We start from the raw sequence: 14,666 nt of genomic DNA on the forward strand, positions 1-14,666 counted from the left end.
TATCCTAATATCTCTTTGTGGCTCGTGCCGTATTTTGTCTGATTGTACTTCTGTGAAGCACCTTGGGATGTTTTACTGTGTTAAAGATGCTATATAAATGCAAATTGTTGCTGGTGTTGGTGTGACACTTCTGTACAAGTGATCATTTGTACAAATTTCCCAGGGTTTGAGGAAATTAACTTTGGCTTTTAGACCTGAAAAATTCTTATAAGCCTCTCCTGCTGTACACCCTATCACAGAACTTCCCTTTTGTTCTTTTGTCCCCTCCCCCCTTTCCCTGCCCCTACACTTGCTTAAAAACCTGTAACATCTTTAACTTTTTCCAGTTCTGATGAAGGTCATCGACCTTAAACGTTAACTCTGTTTCTCTCTCTCCACAGATGCTGCCTGACCTGAGTATTTCCAGCATTTTCTGTTTTTATTTCAGATTCCAGCAGCCGCAGCATTTTGCTTTAGTCTCATTAGCCTGTCTGTGTGAGGAGGGCGGGAGTGGTGGGAGTTTAAAGAAGTGTTTGCTGATTTGTGAGAATAAATACACAACTGTTTTTAAAGTTTGGTGACACATCGGACAGTCATTCTGTGTACCTGAGATAAAGCATGTTGAGGAACATTGGTATCAGGATAACTAACATTTCTAATGAGTAAATTAATTGGATTCCCAATAACATTGTTTATGTTTGAAGCACACCCTGTGCTCAATGGTCCAGTGTGCAGCAGAAGAAGCAGTCACAATAACATTCAGAAACATTCTCAGGAGTCAAGATAAGAGAAATGTAACACACCTCTATTGTATAGTAAGCTGCAGCCCCTCTAACATTGTTCTTGTATTTCAGGTATGATGATCGGTGGCCGTTACACCATTGCTCCATGCAGAGCTCCTCTCATCCTACCAGCAATGCCTCTGCCAACGCGGGTTAGGCGCCAGGTACGAACAGTCCCTTGGCAATAACCTTTTTGTTTTTACAGCAGTATGATTTAGTTATATTTATGTTTTGCTGCAATCCATTTGTTTCAATGAGGCTGTCCATGCCCGCATGCAGCAAGTCCTGGATGACATCCAGGGTTGGACAGATAAGTGCCAAGTAGCATTCGCGCCACACAAGTGCCAGGCAATGACCATCTCCAACAAGCGAGAGTCTAACCACCGCCCCTTGATCTTCAACGGCATTGCTATCGCCGAATTCCCCCACCTTCAACATCCTTTGGGTCACCATTGACCAGAAACTTAACTGGACCAGCCACATAAATACTGTGGCAACAAGAGCATGTCAGAGGCTGGGAATTCTGCGGTGAGTGTCTCACCACCTGACTCCCCAAAGCCTTTCCACCATCTACAGGGCACAAGTCAGGAATGTGATGGAATACTCTCCACTTGCCTGGATGAGTGCAGCTCCAACAACACCCAAGAAGCTCGACACCATCCAAGACAAAGCAGCCCGCTTGATTGGCACCCCATCCACCAGCTTAAACATTCACTCCCTCCACCACTGGCGCACCGTAGCTGCAGTGTATACCATCTACAAGATGCACTGCAGCAACTCGCCAAGACTTCTTTGGCAGTACCTCCTAAACCCGCGACCTCTACCACCTAGAAGGATGAGGGCAGCAGGCACATGGGAACACCATCCCCTGCATGTTCCCTCCCAGTCACACACCATCCTGACTTGGACATATATCGCCGTTCCTTCATTGTCGCTGGATCAACATCCTGGAACTCCCTCCCTAACAGCACTGTGGGAGCACCTTTACCACACGGACTGCAGCGGTTCAAGAAGGCGGCTCACCACCACCTTCACAAGGGCAGTTAGGGATGGGCAATAAATGCTGGCCTTATCAACGACGCTCACATCCCAGAACGTACCAAAAAAAGTTGCAGTTCTTAAAGCAAGAACAGTTGAGATCATCTAAAAGTTGCACACCCGACCAATGCTGCAGAATAGAATGGGTTTGTTTTATAAGGAAATATGAATCCTTGTGCTTGGACAAATAATCTCTGAACATGCAAGCAATAATGCAGCCTGTAAAGGGCTGCCATCTTCTGTCTTTCTCAGGACTGGTCAATCTCCTGAGCTGAGACACATGGAGAGTCGTGATCCAGTGCGGTCTTGAGGGTTTCTGGGCAGGCCATCGTTGATCCAGGGTTGACAGACAAAATTCACTACCATTTCAAATTGATACTTATTTTTATGTAATAACTTTATATAATTTATAGTTAAAATAGCAAATATTACAACAATTTGGGAAGCGGAGAAGTCAAGTTGATTGAAGCACAGTCTGAAGAGCTGGCAGTGCAAACAAATTGAGGTGCTACAGCCCCGCCACTGGCAGGAGAGTGCAATTATAGCATTATGGCAATTTCTATCATAAATCTGCACAGGAATTTCGAGTGGCTAAAGTTGACACAGAAGGGCGACAAAAATGTGACAACAGGACGTGTGTGCGGACATATCATACGGGAGTGATGTTTTCAACAAGACTTATCACATTCAGCTAAATGTGCACAAACAAATCATTTCAAAAAGAGAGTTTTCAAATGCTTTATCTGGAGCTTACAGCCACTTCAAAAGGCCATTTGCTACAGTAAAGCTCCCAGTTGTGGAATGAGTGCATAAACCAGATTGATGTTCCTTTTGATTCTCTCACTGTTGTTCCACTGCAGCAGTCTGGTACATCTGCTAAAGAACAGGAGCCTCTCACAGTCACCATGCTTTCAGCACTCCCCTTCCAGGAGCAGAAACAACTGTTGGGTACGTGAACTTCAGTCAGTCCACGATTAAGTCTTGGTTGCAGTGAAAATAACGTGGTAGAAAAAAAACATCAATTGAATGGAAGCTGCACACTATGTCTATCACAGGCTAAAGGCTTCACTATAAAACCCTCTTCACACTAAACTCTGTACTATATACCCCCCTCCTCACACTAAACTCTGTACTATATACCCCCTCCTCACACTAAACTCTGTACTATATACCCCCCCCTCCTCACACTAAACTCTGTACTATATACCCCCTTCCTCACACTAAACTCTGTACTATATATCCCCTCCTCACACTAAACTCTGTACGATATACCCCCTCCTCACACTAAACTCTGTACTATATACCCCCTCCTCACACTAAACTCTGTACTATATATCCCCTCCTCACACTAAACTCTGTACTATATACCCCCCTCCTCACACTAAACTCTGTACTATATACCCCCTCCTCACATAAACTCTGTACTATATACCCCCCTTCCTCACACTAAACTCTGTACTATATACCCCCTTCCTCACACTAAACTCTGTACTATATATCCCCTCACACTAAACTCTGTACTATATACCCCCCTTCTCACACTAAACTCTGCACTATATAGCCCCTCCTCACACTAAACTCTAAACTATGTAGCCACCACATCACACTAAACTGCACTATATACAGGATATTTCTAAAGTAGTAATAATGCATGTTAAAAGTTTCAACTCTCATCACTAACGTATCTGCTCGAACACCTCTCCTCTGTTGCTCATACAACAAATGCCACTAAAGTTACATTTATCCATTCAGTATTGGTATGTCCAGTAGCCTGAGGCATAATATCAGTTTGAAGTTGTTCGCAGCCTTTAGTCACCCATCTTGGATTCTGTTAATGAGGACGCGAATCAGGATTCCCACTCCCAGCATCAAGAGGAGGGAGAGGGCCTTGCTCCATCTCGTATTGGGCCCTCTGTGTTCAGGATCTATCCCAGTCATTTGCCTATTGATTAATTCAACATTCTGTGTTCAACAACTTTGTGCTAGACTCCTGCACAAAGAATGGATTCAGCCCTACCTCTTAGTTAAACCTTGTTTCTTATGTTCCACCCAAGAGCTCTTGGTTCTCTCATCTGTGTAGATCATAAAAGAAAGACTTGGATTTATGGAGCTCTTTTCACCACCACCGGACGTTTAAAACGCTTTACAGCAATTGAAGTACTTTTTGGAGTGTAGTCACTGTTGTAATGTGGGAAACACAGCAGCCAATTTGCGCACAGCAAGCTCTCACAAGCAGCAATGTGATAATGACCAGATAATCAGTTACTGTTATGTTGATTGAGGGATAAGTATTGGCCAGGACACCGGGGATAACTCCCCTGCTCTTCTTCGAAATAGTGCCGTGGGATCTTTTACGTTCACCTGAGAGAGCAGACGGGGCCTCAGTTTAACATCTCATCCGAAAGATGGCACCTCTGACAGCGCAGCACTCCCTCAGCACTGCACTGGAGTGTCGGCCTAGATTTATGTGCTCAAGTCCCTGGAATGGGACCTGAACCCACAACTTTCTGACTCTGAGGCGAGTGAGCTGCCCACTGAGCCACAGCTGACATTACACAAAGGATGTGGGACAACTGAGAATCGCAATTGGATGGAATGGGAAAAATATACTGACAGAACTGATACTTTGTGCAAGTGTGTTAGTGAGATTGCCTCAGCGGTTTGTGTATCATAGAGGTTCCTGTCTGGCGAATGGAGCAGACCTGTGAAGTGTATGGAGCATAACATGAAGAAACATTAATTGCAGTTGGGCATTTGTTGTTTTTTTAAAGCTATTTGCTGAATATTTGAATTCCTATCTTTCTTCCCCTCTGTCCTCTGATTGGGAGGTTTGGGAATTGACTTCTGGAAGGATTCTCCAATAGTTGCTACGAAACATGAAAAAAATACTTCCACCATATTTTTGGTTTTGCTATAGCAGTTCCATCAATATTACTAAACTGGCCTTTTTTGAGTGAAAAGGGCTGATGTGTAAACCAGGAGTTGAGCTTGTATGGTATGCAAGAACAATGTTTTAAGCGAGTGAGACCTAAGTTTGTAAAGGCACATGTCTCTATGCTTGAATGATTATATGAAAAGAAAGAAAGACCATCGGATGTCTCAAAGCGCTTGTCCACTCTACTAGTTACATCCTCAAAAAAATTCCAGAAGATTTGTCAAGCATGATTTCCCTGTCATAAATCCATGCTGACTTGGACCGATCCTGTCACTGCTTTCCAAATGCGCTGCTATTTCATCTTTAATAATTGATTCCAACATTTTCCCCACTTCTGATGTCAGGCTAACCGGTCTATAATTACCTGTTTTCTCTCTCCCTCATTTTTTAAAAAGTGGTGTTACATTAGCTACCCTCCAGTCCATAGGAACTGATCCAGAGTCGATAGACTGTTGGAAAATGATCAGCAATGCATCCACAATTTCTAGGGCCACTTCCTTAAGTACTCTGGGATGCAGACCATCAGGCCCCGGGGATTTATCGGCCTTCAATCCCTTCAATTTCCCTAACACAATTTCCTGCCTAATAAGGATTTCCTTCAGTTCCTCCTTCTCACTAGACCCTCGGTCCCCTAGTATTTCCGGAAGGTTATTTGTGTCTTCCTTAATGAAGACTGAACCAAATTAATGTTCAATTGGTCTGCCATTTCTTTGTTCCCCATTATAAATTCACTCGATTCTGATTGCAAGGGACCTACATTTGTTTTCACTAATCTTTTTCTCTTCACATATCTGTCGAAGCTTTTGCAGTCAGTTTTTATGTTCCCGGCAAGCTTCTTCTCATACTCTATTTTCCCCCTCCTAATTAAACCCTTTGTCCTTCTCTGCTGAATTCTAAATTTCTCCCAGTCCTCAAGTTTGCTACTTTTTCTGGCCAATTTATATGCCTCTTTCTTGGATTTAACACTATTCATAATTTCCCTTGTTAGTCACGGTTGAGCCACCTTCCCTGTTTTATTTTTACTCCAGACAGGGATGTACAATTGTTGAAGTTCATCCATATGGTATTTAAATGTCTGCCATTGCCTATCCACCGTCAACCCTTTAAGTATTATTTGCCAGTCTATTCTAGCCAATTCACATCTCATACTATCGAAGTTACTTTTCCCTAAGTTCAGGACCCTAGTCTCTGAATTAACTGTGTCACTCTCCATCTTAATAAAGAATTCTACCATATTATGGTCACTCTTCCCCAAAGGGCCTCTCACAACAAGATTGCTAATTAGTCCTTTCTCATTACACATCACCCAGTCTAAGATGGCCAGCCCTCTAGTTGGTTCCTCGACATATTGGTCTAGAAAACCATCCCTAATACACTCCAGGAAATCCTCCTCCACCGTATTGCCACCAGTTTGGTTAGCCCAATCTATATGTAGATTAGGGAGGATTTTGGATAACATCCTTTACAATTCTGTCCTGTGAATATATTTTCAGGTGAACGTCTTTTCTCGTTAATACAAGTTCTGCATCCTTCCATGGCGGGAAAGATCACTGGGATGCTGCTGGAGTTGGATAACTTGGAGCTGCTAAAGTACTTGGAGTGCTCAGATTCTCTTCGCTCAAAGGTAACCTCAAAATGGAGTTTGTTTAGAACGGAAGAGTTGGAATCCCACGGGGGAAGGATTTCAGTTCTGTGCTAATAAATTGCAATCTGGGCAGTGCTGATATTAAAATAAAAGAGGAATCATTAATTTTATCACCACTATGATAAACTTGAGTCACGTCATATAAAATAATCAGGTTTGTACCTTTTTAATATAATGCTCATATATCTCTAGGGATTAATATAATACAAAGCAAAGGAATACACGAGTTGGATGTGGGAAGGAATATAGTTAGTTCATTAATCAATGGAGTTTTGGGTTTCCATCATTGTTGATCTGATTCCAAAATGGCTGCCTTGATTTTCTAGAATCTAAAATCGAATGATCAATTACATGTACTATTCAAATAATATCACGAGTCAGCTCAGTATTTGAGGTACAGTTAATCTGATAACAAATCCTCCTTATGATTTTTAGCGATGGAATGTGACCGTATATAGATTGACACTAGCCTTGTTCCCATCTTCTTCCCCCTCCCACCACCTTGACACCAAGAGGTCACAACTTGTCTCCGGCTGTGAGCATTGATTTATGGTTTGGCCGCTGCACTTGTAGGCAAAGAAATCGCAGCCAGGCTCAAAACAGATTATATATAAATGCAATTCCTCAACTTGTTTCTGGTGCTGTGAGCTCACCGGGAACGACAGGGACGATAATCCCAGTTGCTGAAGCTAAACGAGTTAAGCATCCACATTATTAACATAAATCAGATGAAGTGTTCTGGTTAATGTAATTAATTATTTAATGAAGCGGTTAAGGATGAAAATTGCATTGACTCAGTTGTAGCTGTGCTAGATGCTCCTCCTGTTTAATGTTTACAGTCTCTCTGGTCTGTGGTTCTGCATAGGTTGACGAAGCTGTGGTGGTTCTGCAGAGGCACCAGGCTCAGAAAGACTTCCTTCAGAGAGCGAATCTGGTTGCAGCTACCTCTAAACAGAAGAAATAAGAAGCAAGCGGGCGGAACCTCCGTCGTCATTGTAATACTGCAGTTTGCATCAACAAGCTGCTGTGCGAGTAGTTTACAGTAAGGTCTGGGGAGCAGAGTGGATTAACGCACTGCTGTGTCATCTCTCGGACTGAGTTTAGAATCCAGCAATGGGCAGCAGTCTTTAGCTAAAAGGGTCTGTAGTGACGTCTGAAGCCACTTGATTTTGGTCAGGAATTTACCGAACCAAAACTGCCCACAATCCAGCACTGGTTAGCGCTGAATTCTCAGTCTCACTTCGAGAAGTCGGGAGGATGGTTGATGATGGAGTTGTCACATTGGTGCACGAGGCGATGCTCGTCCCAGTCTAGAGTTAAGGCACATAATTGAGGTGCAGAAAAGGGGGTTTTACCTCATCATCTAACCTAAGCTGCACTAAAACTGGAAGTGCGGGAACTGGATGTGAGACACAGAGCACTTGCATTCCCCAGTACTGGCATCCTTCACCTTGAGAAATTCACCTTTTAAAAAGGGGAGATTTTAATATATGTATATATTTTTAAAAAACCATAGACAAGATTAATTTTTTTATTTTAACCTGTTGGCTGAGATTGCATCACTCTCCACTACACATATTTTGTAAGTATCATTTAAAATGGGGTAAATTATCTGCCTTGTACTGAAATATTTATTTTAACTTTCGAGAACACAAATCTCAGAACCTGGAAAGTTTAAGAACATAAGAAGTAGGAGCAGGAGTAGGCCATTTGGCCCCTCGGAGCCTGTTCCACCATCCAATAAGATCATGGCTGATCTGATCTTGGCCTCCATCCGTAACCAGCCATCCATGTGAAGTGTTTCAGCTGGGTCCTCGCGTCTCATCTATAGTCGCTGCTGCTCACAGCTCCATGGGCAGCTCACCTGGCGAGAGGGAATCGATTGAGAGTTACCTACCCCGCCGGGTACGTCCTGGGCGGGGGTTGGAGCGAGCGCCCAGGGGCTGATCGCAACATCTATGGAGTCAAGAGCCCAGTCTTTTGATTTTAGAACAGAGGGCTTTGATACTAACGCAAAAAGGCACTTGTACGATAATATCTCACAGCCTAATTTCCCGGCCACAATTCTGACACCAAATAGACTGACAAAATGATGCAAACTTCCCAAGTCCCAACTGAAGTGGGTTTGATGCTAGTTTTGAAATGCAGCCATGCATACATGTCCAAATCAAAGGTCGGCGCAGGGTCATGTGGTGCCTGCAGGTTATTACAGGCCAGTGAACATTGGCCAATAGACTAAAAATCAGTTTTTTTTTGTAACAAAATCATTCCAGATGAGGAAGACCAATCAGTCCATCTTGGCTCCTTCATGCAGAAGGCAGAAGGACAACATAGTTCCTCACACATCACGGCATCCAACCGTTTCTGAAATGATTCCAGGGAGCTTGCCTGCAAAATCCATTGTTACAATTTGAGCTCTTTCCCCATGTTTGGTGCAAACAGTCCACTTCAACAGGCAAATCTTCAGCCCATAGAGGTTGAACCATGACCTTGTGTGTGAAGTTATCTGTAATAGTCGGCACCAGGTCCACAGTGAGCTTTCTTTTCTTGCTACCAGGTAACCCTCTGGAATTGTACAACGTATCATTTGAGAAAATGGACAATATCAGCAATTCCAGACCCTTGTAAAGCGAGCAAGACTGTTAAACAAGTTTATTCACAAGTCGTTATTTACAGAAGCAAGCAGTAAACGTGATATTTTAAATTGTTCTAAAAAGAGAAATTTGAAACTCGTTCACCCAACCTGTCGGGTGTGATCTTTTGGAAACTTCTTTGCAGAACTTAAGATAAGATGAATGTCTTTCAGAGAGAGAGAACAGTTGGATTCTTTAGAGCCTTTGCAGGAATTACATAGTTGCACACTGACTGAGCTGTGTTCTGCTCCCACCTCTCATGGCCAGACAATACAGAACTGCCATGCGTGAAACAGGCTGAGTTTTTATACTGCTTATTTGTAAAACATTCACCTGTAAGTTACACAGTAACACCGTCAAGCTGCAAACTGTCTCGCCTTTGGAGCCCCCCATTTGCCAGAATGCTCCCTCTCGTCCACCTTGATGTCTTTGTCCCTAGTAAAACCTTCATTCTCTCCCATCCTGGCCAATTCCTCGGTACGGCCCCATTTTGTTCCCTCAAGTCCAAGGGATGCAGATGAGAGCATATCTGGCGCACACCTGGTTTGGTCACCCATCAGCAGATCTGGCTGGACCACATCAAGTGTTACCGAGCCTCATTCTCCTCTGCCCAAACTGCCCACTTCTCCAGGATCGCCCTGCTGAGCAAAGGTAGCCCTCTATTCCTTGCTTCATTATCAATCCTCTCCTTCAACCCATCTTCCCAACCCCTTCACCCTCACCTCCAGCAACAAGTATTCTGAGTGTGGACTTCTTTGTTATTTAGATTCAGACCATCCTCTGCTGCTTCCCCCTCGTCCCCTTGTCCATCAGGCCAAACCTATCCCTGGGCTCCTGTGCTCTAGTCCTGATCTCGCATGATTTGAGATCATGTTGCCCATGAGACCCTCTCCCTTGGCCACATTCCCACTAAAATGCTGACCACCCAACTTCCCTTCCTAGCACCCTTGTTGGCTGACATTGTAAATGGTTCTCTTTCCTCAGGTACCATCCCACTACCTTCATAAAACTGCCATCATCATCGCCCCCCCTCCCCCAAAGACTGCCACCCTATCTCAAACCTCCCTCTCTTTTTAAAAAAAAAAATTCCTTGAATATGTGATTCCTTCTAAATCGATGCCAATCTTTTTCACAGCTCCATGTCTGATTTTCTCCAGTTTCTGCCATTGCCACAGCACTGAAACAGACCAAATCAAAGTCACAAATGACATCCTGTGTGACTGAGCCTCCTCATTCCTCCTCACCCTTTATGCAGCCTTTGGTACGATCGGCCACACCATCCTTCTCCAATGACTTTCTGTTGTCCAGCTCAGTAAGATGGCCTTTGCCTGGTTCCAATCTTACTTAGCCAATCACAGCCAGAGAATCTCCTGCAATGATTTCTCTTCCCTCTGGAGTCCCCCAAGGATCTGTCCTTGGGCCTCTTTCTACTCTTCCTGAACTACATCCTGACCCTTGGTGACAGACATTGTGTCAGCTTCCACTCGCACGCTGATAACGCCCAGCTCTACCTCTCCCACCTCTCTTGATCGCTCCACTGCCTGTGTTGTCTGATTGCTTGCGCGACATCTAGTCTTGAGCCACAATTTCCTCCAGTTTAACATTGGGAAAACCGAAGATGTCGTACTTTCCATCGCCACAAACTCCGTACCCTTGCCACTGATTCCGTCCCCCTTCCCAGCCACGTCAAAGAGTCGTCAGCCCTAGCCCTCTCTCACAGGCCTGTCTCCAGACACAGCTAACCTGAATCACTTGTTCAAGGTCCGGTGTAGGTTTCAAAACAAAAGACATTAACTGACTATAGCTCGCATAATTAAATCATCAGCCATTCAGAGAATGCTATACTGGTCTTTAGACTGAATTGATTGACCCCCTCTCTCTCTCCTGAATGCTGCCATGTCAATCATATCCAGTGCTGTTTGCAACCGAATTTTGGAACACAGTGAGCTAAGCAATCCCTACACCTACTAATTACGTAGGCATGTCCCATCAAAACCTAGGCAGACAGCCCAACTCGGCTGTGAGCCATTGTGTGTCGATCGGGCTGGCCATCCTTTGCAGGTGAACTTGGGTTTTTGGCTCCTCAAAGCCGTGGCTAATAAAATAGGAACTATATAAATAGTCTGTGTTTCACTGCTTTCTGGGCTTCAAGTCAATTGTGTCTCAGTAACCAGAATTGGACATGGTACTGAGTGTGGGCTCTAACCTTGGATGGCAGTATACAATCTAGTATGGATTCCTCTGACATGTACAGATTTGATTCTATAGCTCAGAATTCTATTTGCTCTGCTGGGATTCAACATGAAGGTCTATTAAAACCCCCAAATGACTTTTGATGTAATCTTCAGCTATTTTAACACCATTCATGGAATCCTTCATATTAACTCTACTTGCCGGTGTTCTGTTCAGTTACCTAAGTTGTCCAATTCATTTTTGTACTGAGCTTCTGAATCCAAATTGTTAATGTTCACAGCACAATAGCAAAACAGTGCGGGTGCTGGAACCCGAAACTAAAGCAGAAAATGCTGGAAACACTCAGCAGGTCAGGCAACAGCCATGGAGAGAGAAACAGAGTTAACGTTTCCAGTCTGAGACCCTTCGTCAGATCTGGAAAAGTTAGGGATGTAACCGATTTTAAGCAGGTGCAGAAGCAGGGAAAGGGGGGAGGAGAGGAAATAACAAAAGGGATGGTCTGTGATAGGGTGGAAGGCAGGAGTGGTTAAATGTTGCAAATGGAGATGGCAGAATCATAAACAGCTGCCGCCTGAAAAAATGGGGGCCGAGGTTATGGTCTGAAATTGTTGAACTCGATGTTGAGTCCAGAAGGCTGCAAAGTGCCAAATTGAAAGATGAGGTGCTGTACTCGAGCTTATGTTGAAACACTGGAGGAGGCCGAAGATGGAGAGATCAGAGTGGGAGTGAAACAGCGATTTACTTGTTACAATTTAGTATACTATATTCGCTGCTCACTATGTGGTCTCCTCTACATTGGGGAGACAAAACGCAGATTCGGTTGCCTGTCACTTTCATTCTCCACTCCACTCCCACTCTGACCTCGCAAGTCATTCCTGATCATTGCTTCCTTTATTTTACCTGATATTGAAGTAAGACTAATGCCTCGGTCAGATTTTTCATCCATTTGAAAATGGACGCAGTGTTGTCCTGTCTTCAACCTGCCATGTTGAGACATTGTGCAGTGATGCAGCCATGTGTGACCAGCCTATACAAAAATGTAACACTGATTATATGTGTTATTTTGGAGATTGGTCCTGGCCCGGATACCACCTTCAGAATCTCAACATGCTCTGGATGACTTGTGGGGTGGCGGGGTTTCCCATTTCCTTTTTATTACAAAGTCACCCAGTTCCAATTGTCCATCATGTACCTTGTCGGCCTCATTCTGCCTGATATCTTCAGTTTTGTTTGAATCCCTGCATGTCTGTTTGTGCACAAAGACACCATATAGTTCTGTCACGGAACTCAACTCTGCTATGTGGATTCTAGATACACAGGCTGCATTCTGCCATTGAGTCTCCGGTAACCAGGGCGTGGGATTCGATTGTATTTTTTAAACAGTGCTGAGCTAGACCTGTCAAACTCTGAATAACGTTTATTATGTTTACAGAAACCTTGACCAGTTTATTTTTAAAAAAGCCCGGAGTATGACATGAATGTTTAACTGGTTTGTATGACATTCCTCTGCCTGGTATTTTAAATTGAAAAGTTATTCTGATTAAAATATCTGACCAAATCTTTCAGGTAAATGGAGGCCTCAGCAGTCAAACTGAACCATAAAGGTGTGTTTTAGTGGTGTAGTGATGCAAACACCACGGTACAAGAGACGTGGAAAATATTTGCAACAAGCTATGTGTGTTTTATTGTGTCATCTATTTGTACCCAACGCCATCTCGGTGCGTTTACATGAATTATGATTATTTTCAAATAAAGTCTGCATTTCAACATTTGAATTCGAATCACAGGCTATGATTGCTAGAATACACTCCAGTATGGAGGGATAACCTTTTTTCCATTCTCGGGATATGGGTATTGCTGCAAAGCCAGCATTTATTGTCCTTCCCTAGTTGCCCTTGAAGGTGGTGGTGAGCCTTATTCAGCAGAGCAGGTCTCCAGTTGTCCTGGTTAATCCTTGCTACTGGATAAAGGCCTAGCTCGGTCAAGCCCGTGTGGTGTCTGATGTGCAGTGGTCACCACACTTTTTTTTAAAACCGCGCACAGGCATCTTCCACCCCCTTCAATTGGAGTTCAGGACTGGAACATCGGATCCTTCATTGAAACATCTGTGAACTCTCGTGGAAGCAAGTCACCCTCGTTCGAGGGACTGCCTATGATGAGCCTTATTCTTGAACCACTGCAGTCCATGTGGTGAAGGTATACTTACAATGCTATTGGGTAGGGTGGTCCAGGATTTTGACCCAACAGCGTTAAAGGAATGATAGCATAGTGGTTATGTTACTGGACTGGTATGCGAGTTCAAATCCCACCACGATATCTGAGGAATTTAAGTTCACTTAATTAAATAAATCTGGAATAAAAAGCTAGTATCAGTAATGGTGATCATGAAACGACTGGATTGTTGTAAAAACCCCTCTGGTTCACTAATGTCCTTTTTAGGGAAGGAAATCTACTGTCCTTATCTGGTCTGGCCTATATGTGACTCTTAACTGCCCTCTGAAATGGCCTAACAAGCCACTCAGTTGTGAAAAAAACACTATGAAAAACAATAACGAGATGAAAACTGGACGGACCACCTGGCATAGACCTCAGCACCGGCTACGGACACGACAACGGCACACCCAGACCAGTCAACTCTGGAAAGTCCTCACCAACATCTGGAGACTTCTGCCAAAACTGGGAGAGCTGTCCCACAGACTAGTCAAGCAACAGCCTGACATAGTCATACTCACAGAATCATATCCTTCAGCCAATGCCCCAGAATCTTCCATCACCACCCCTAGGTATGTCCTATCCCACCAGCAGGACAGACCCACCCGAGGTGGTGGCACAGTGGTATACAGTCAGGAGGGTGTGGCCTTGGAAGTCCTCAATATTGACTCATGGCTTTAGGTCAAGCGTGGGCAAGGAAACCTGCTGATTACTATCTACCGCCCTCCCTCAGCTGATGAATCAGTACTCCTCCATGTTGGATACCACTTGGAAGAAGCACTGAGGCTAACAAGGGTAAAGAATGTACGCTGGGTGGGGGACTTCAAAGTTCATTACCAAGAGTGGCTCGGTAGCACCACTCCTGAAGGCCATAGCTGCCAGACTGGGCCTGTAGCAGGTGGTGAGAGAACCAACACAAGGGAAAAACCTACTTGACCTCGTCCTCACCAATCTACCTGTGACAGATGCATCTGTCCATGACAGCATTGGTAGCAGTGACCACTGCACAGTCATTGTGGAGATTAAGTCCTGTCTTCACACTGAGGATACCCTTCATCGTGTTGTGTGGCGCTACTGTTGTGTTAAATGGGATAGATTCAGAACAGATCTAGCAGCTCAAAATTGGGCATCCATGAGACGCTGTGGGCCATCAGCAGCAGCAGAATTGTATTCCACCGCAATCTGTAATCTCATGGCCCGGCATATCCCTCACTCTACCATTACCATCAAGTCTGGGGACCAACCCTGGT

The 14,666-nt window shown here is 44.2% G+C and overlaps 1 protein-coding gene across 4 annotated transcripts in view; it reads left to right on the forward strand.

Moving 5' to 3' along the window:
* The window catches only part of LOC139226663 (E3 ubiquitin/ISG15 ligase TRIM25-like), a 46,043-nt gene extending 33,070 nt beyond the window's left edge, over positions 1-12,973 (forward strand). For 3 of the 4 annotated variants that reach the window (XM_070857570.1, XM_070857572.1, XM_070857571.1), the window contains 4 exons: positions 834-925; positions 2,660-2,747; positions 6,228-6,358; positions 7,245-12,973. In XM_070857570.1, coding sequence (XP_070713671.1) covers positions 834-925; positions 2,660-2,747; positions 6,228-6,358; positions 7,245-7,343 — 410 coding nt within the window. In that variant the 3' untranslated portion in view covers positions 7,344-12,973. Of the gene's footprint in view, positions 1-833; positions 926-2,659; positions 2,748-6,227; positions 6,359-7,244 lie in introns of those variants that run through there. The other variant, XM_070857573.1, reaches the window with a different exon arrangement.
* Positions 12,974-14,666: the final 1,693 nt, after the last annotated feature.

Source organism: Pristiophorus japonicus, chromosome 16 (genome assembly GCF_044704955.1).
Source record: "Pristiophorus japonicus isolate sPriJap1 chromosome 16, sPriJap1.hap1, whole genome shotgun sequence".
In the NCBI taxonomy this organism is placed as follows: domain Eukaryota; kingdom Metazoa; phylum Chordata; class Chondrichthyes; family Pristiophoridae; genus Pristiophorus; species Pristiophorus japonicus.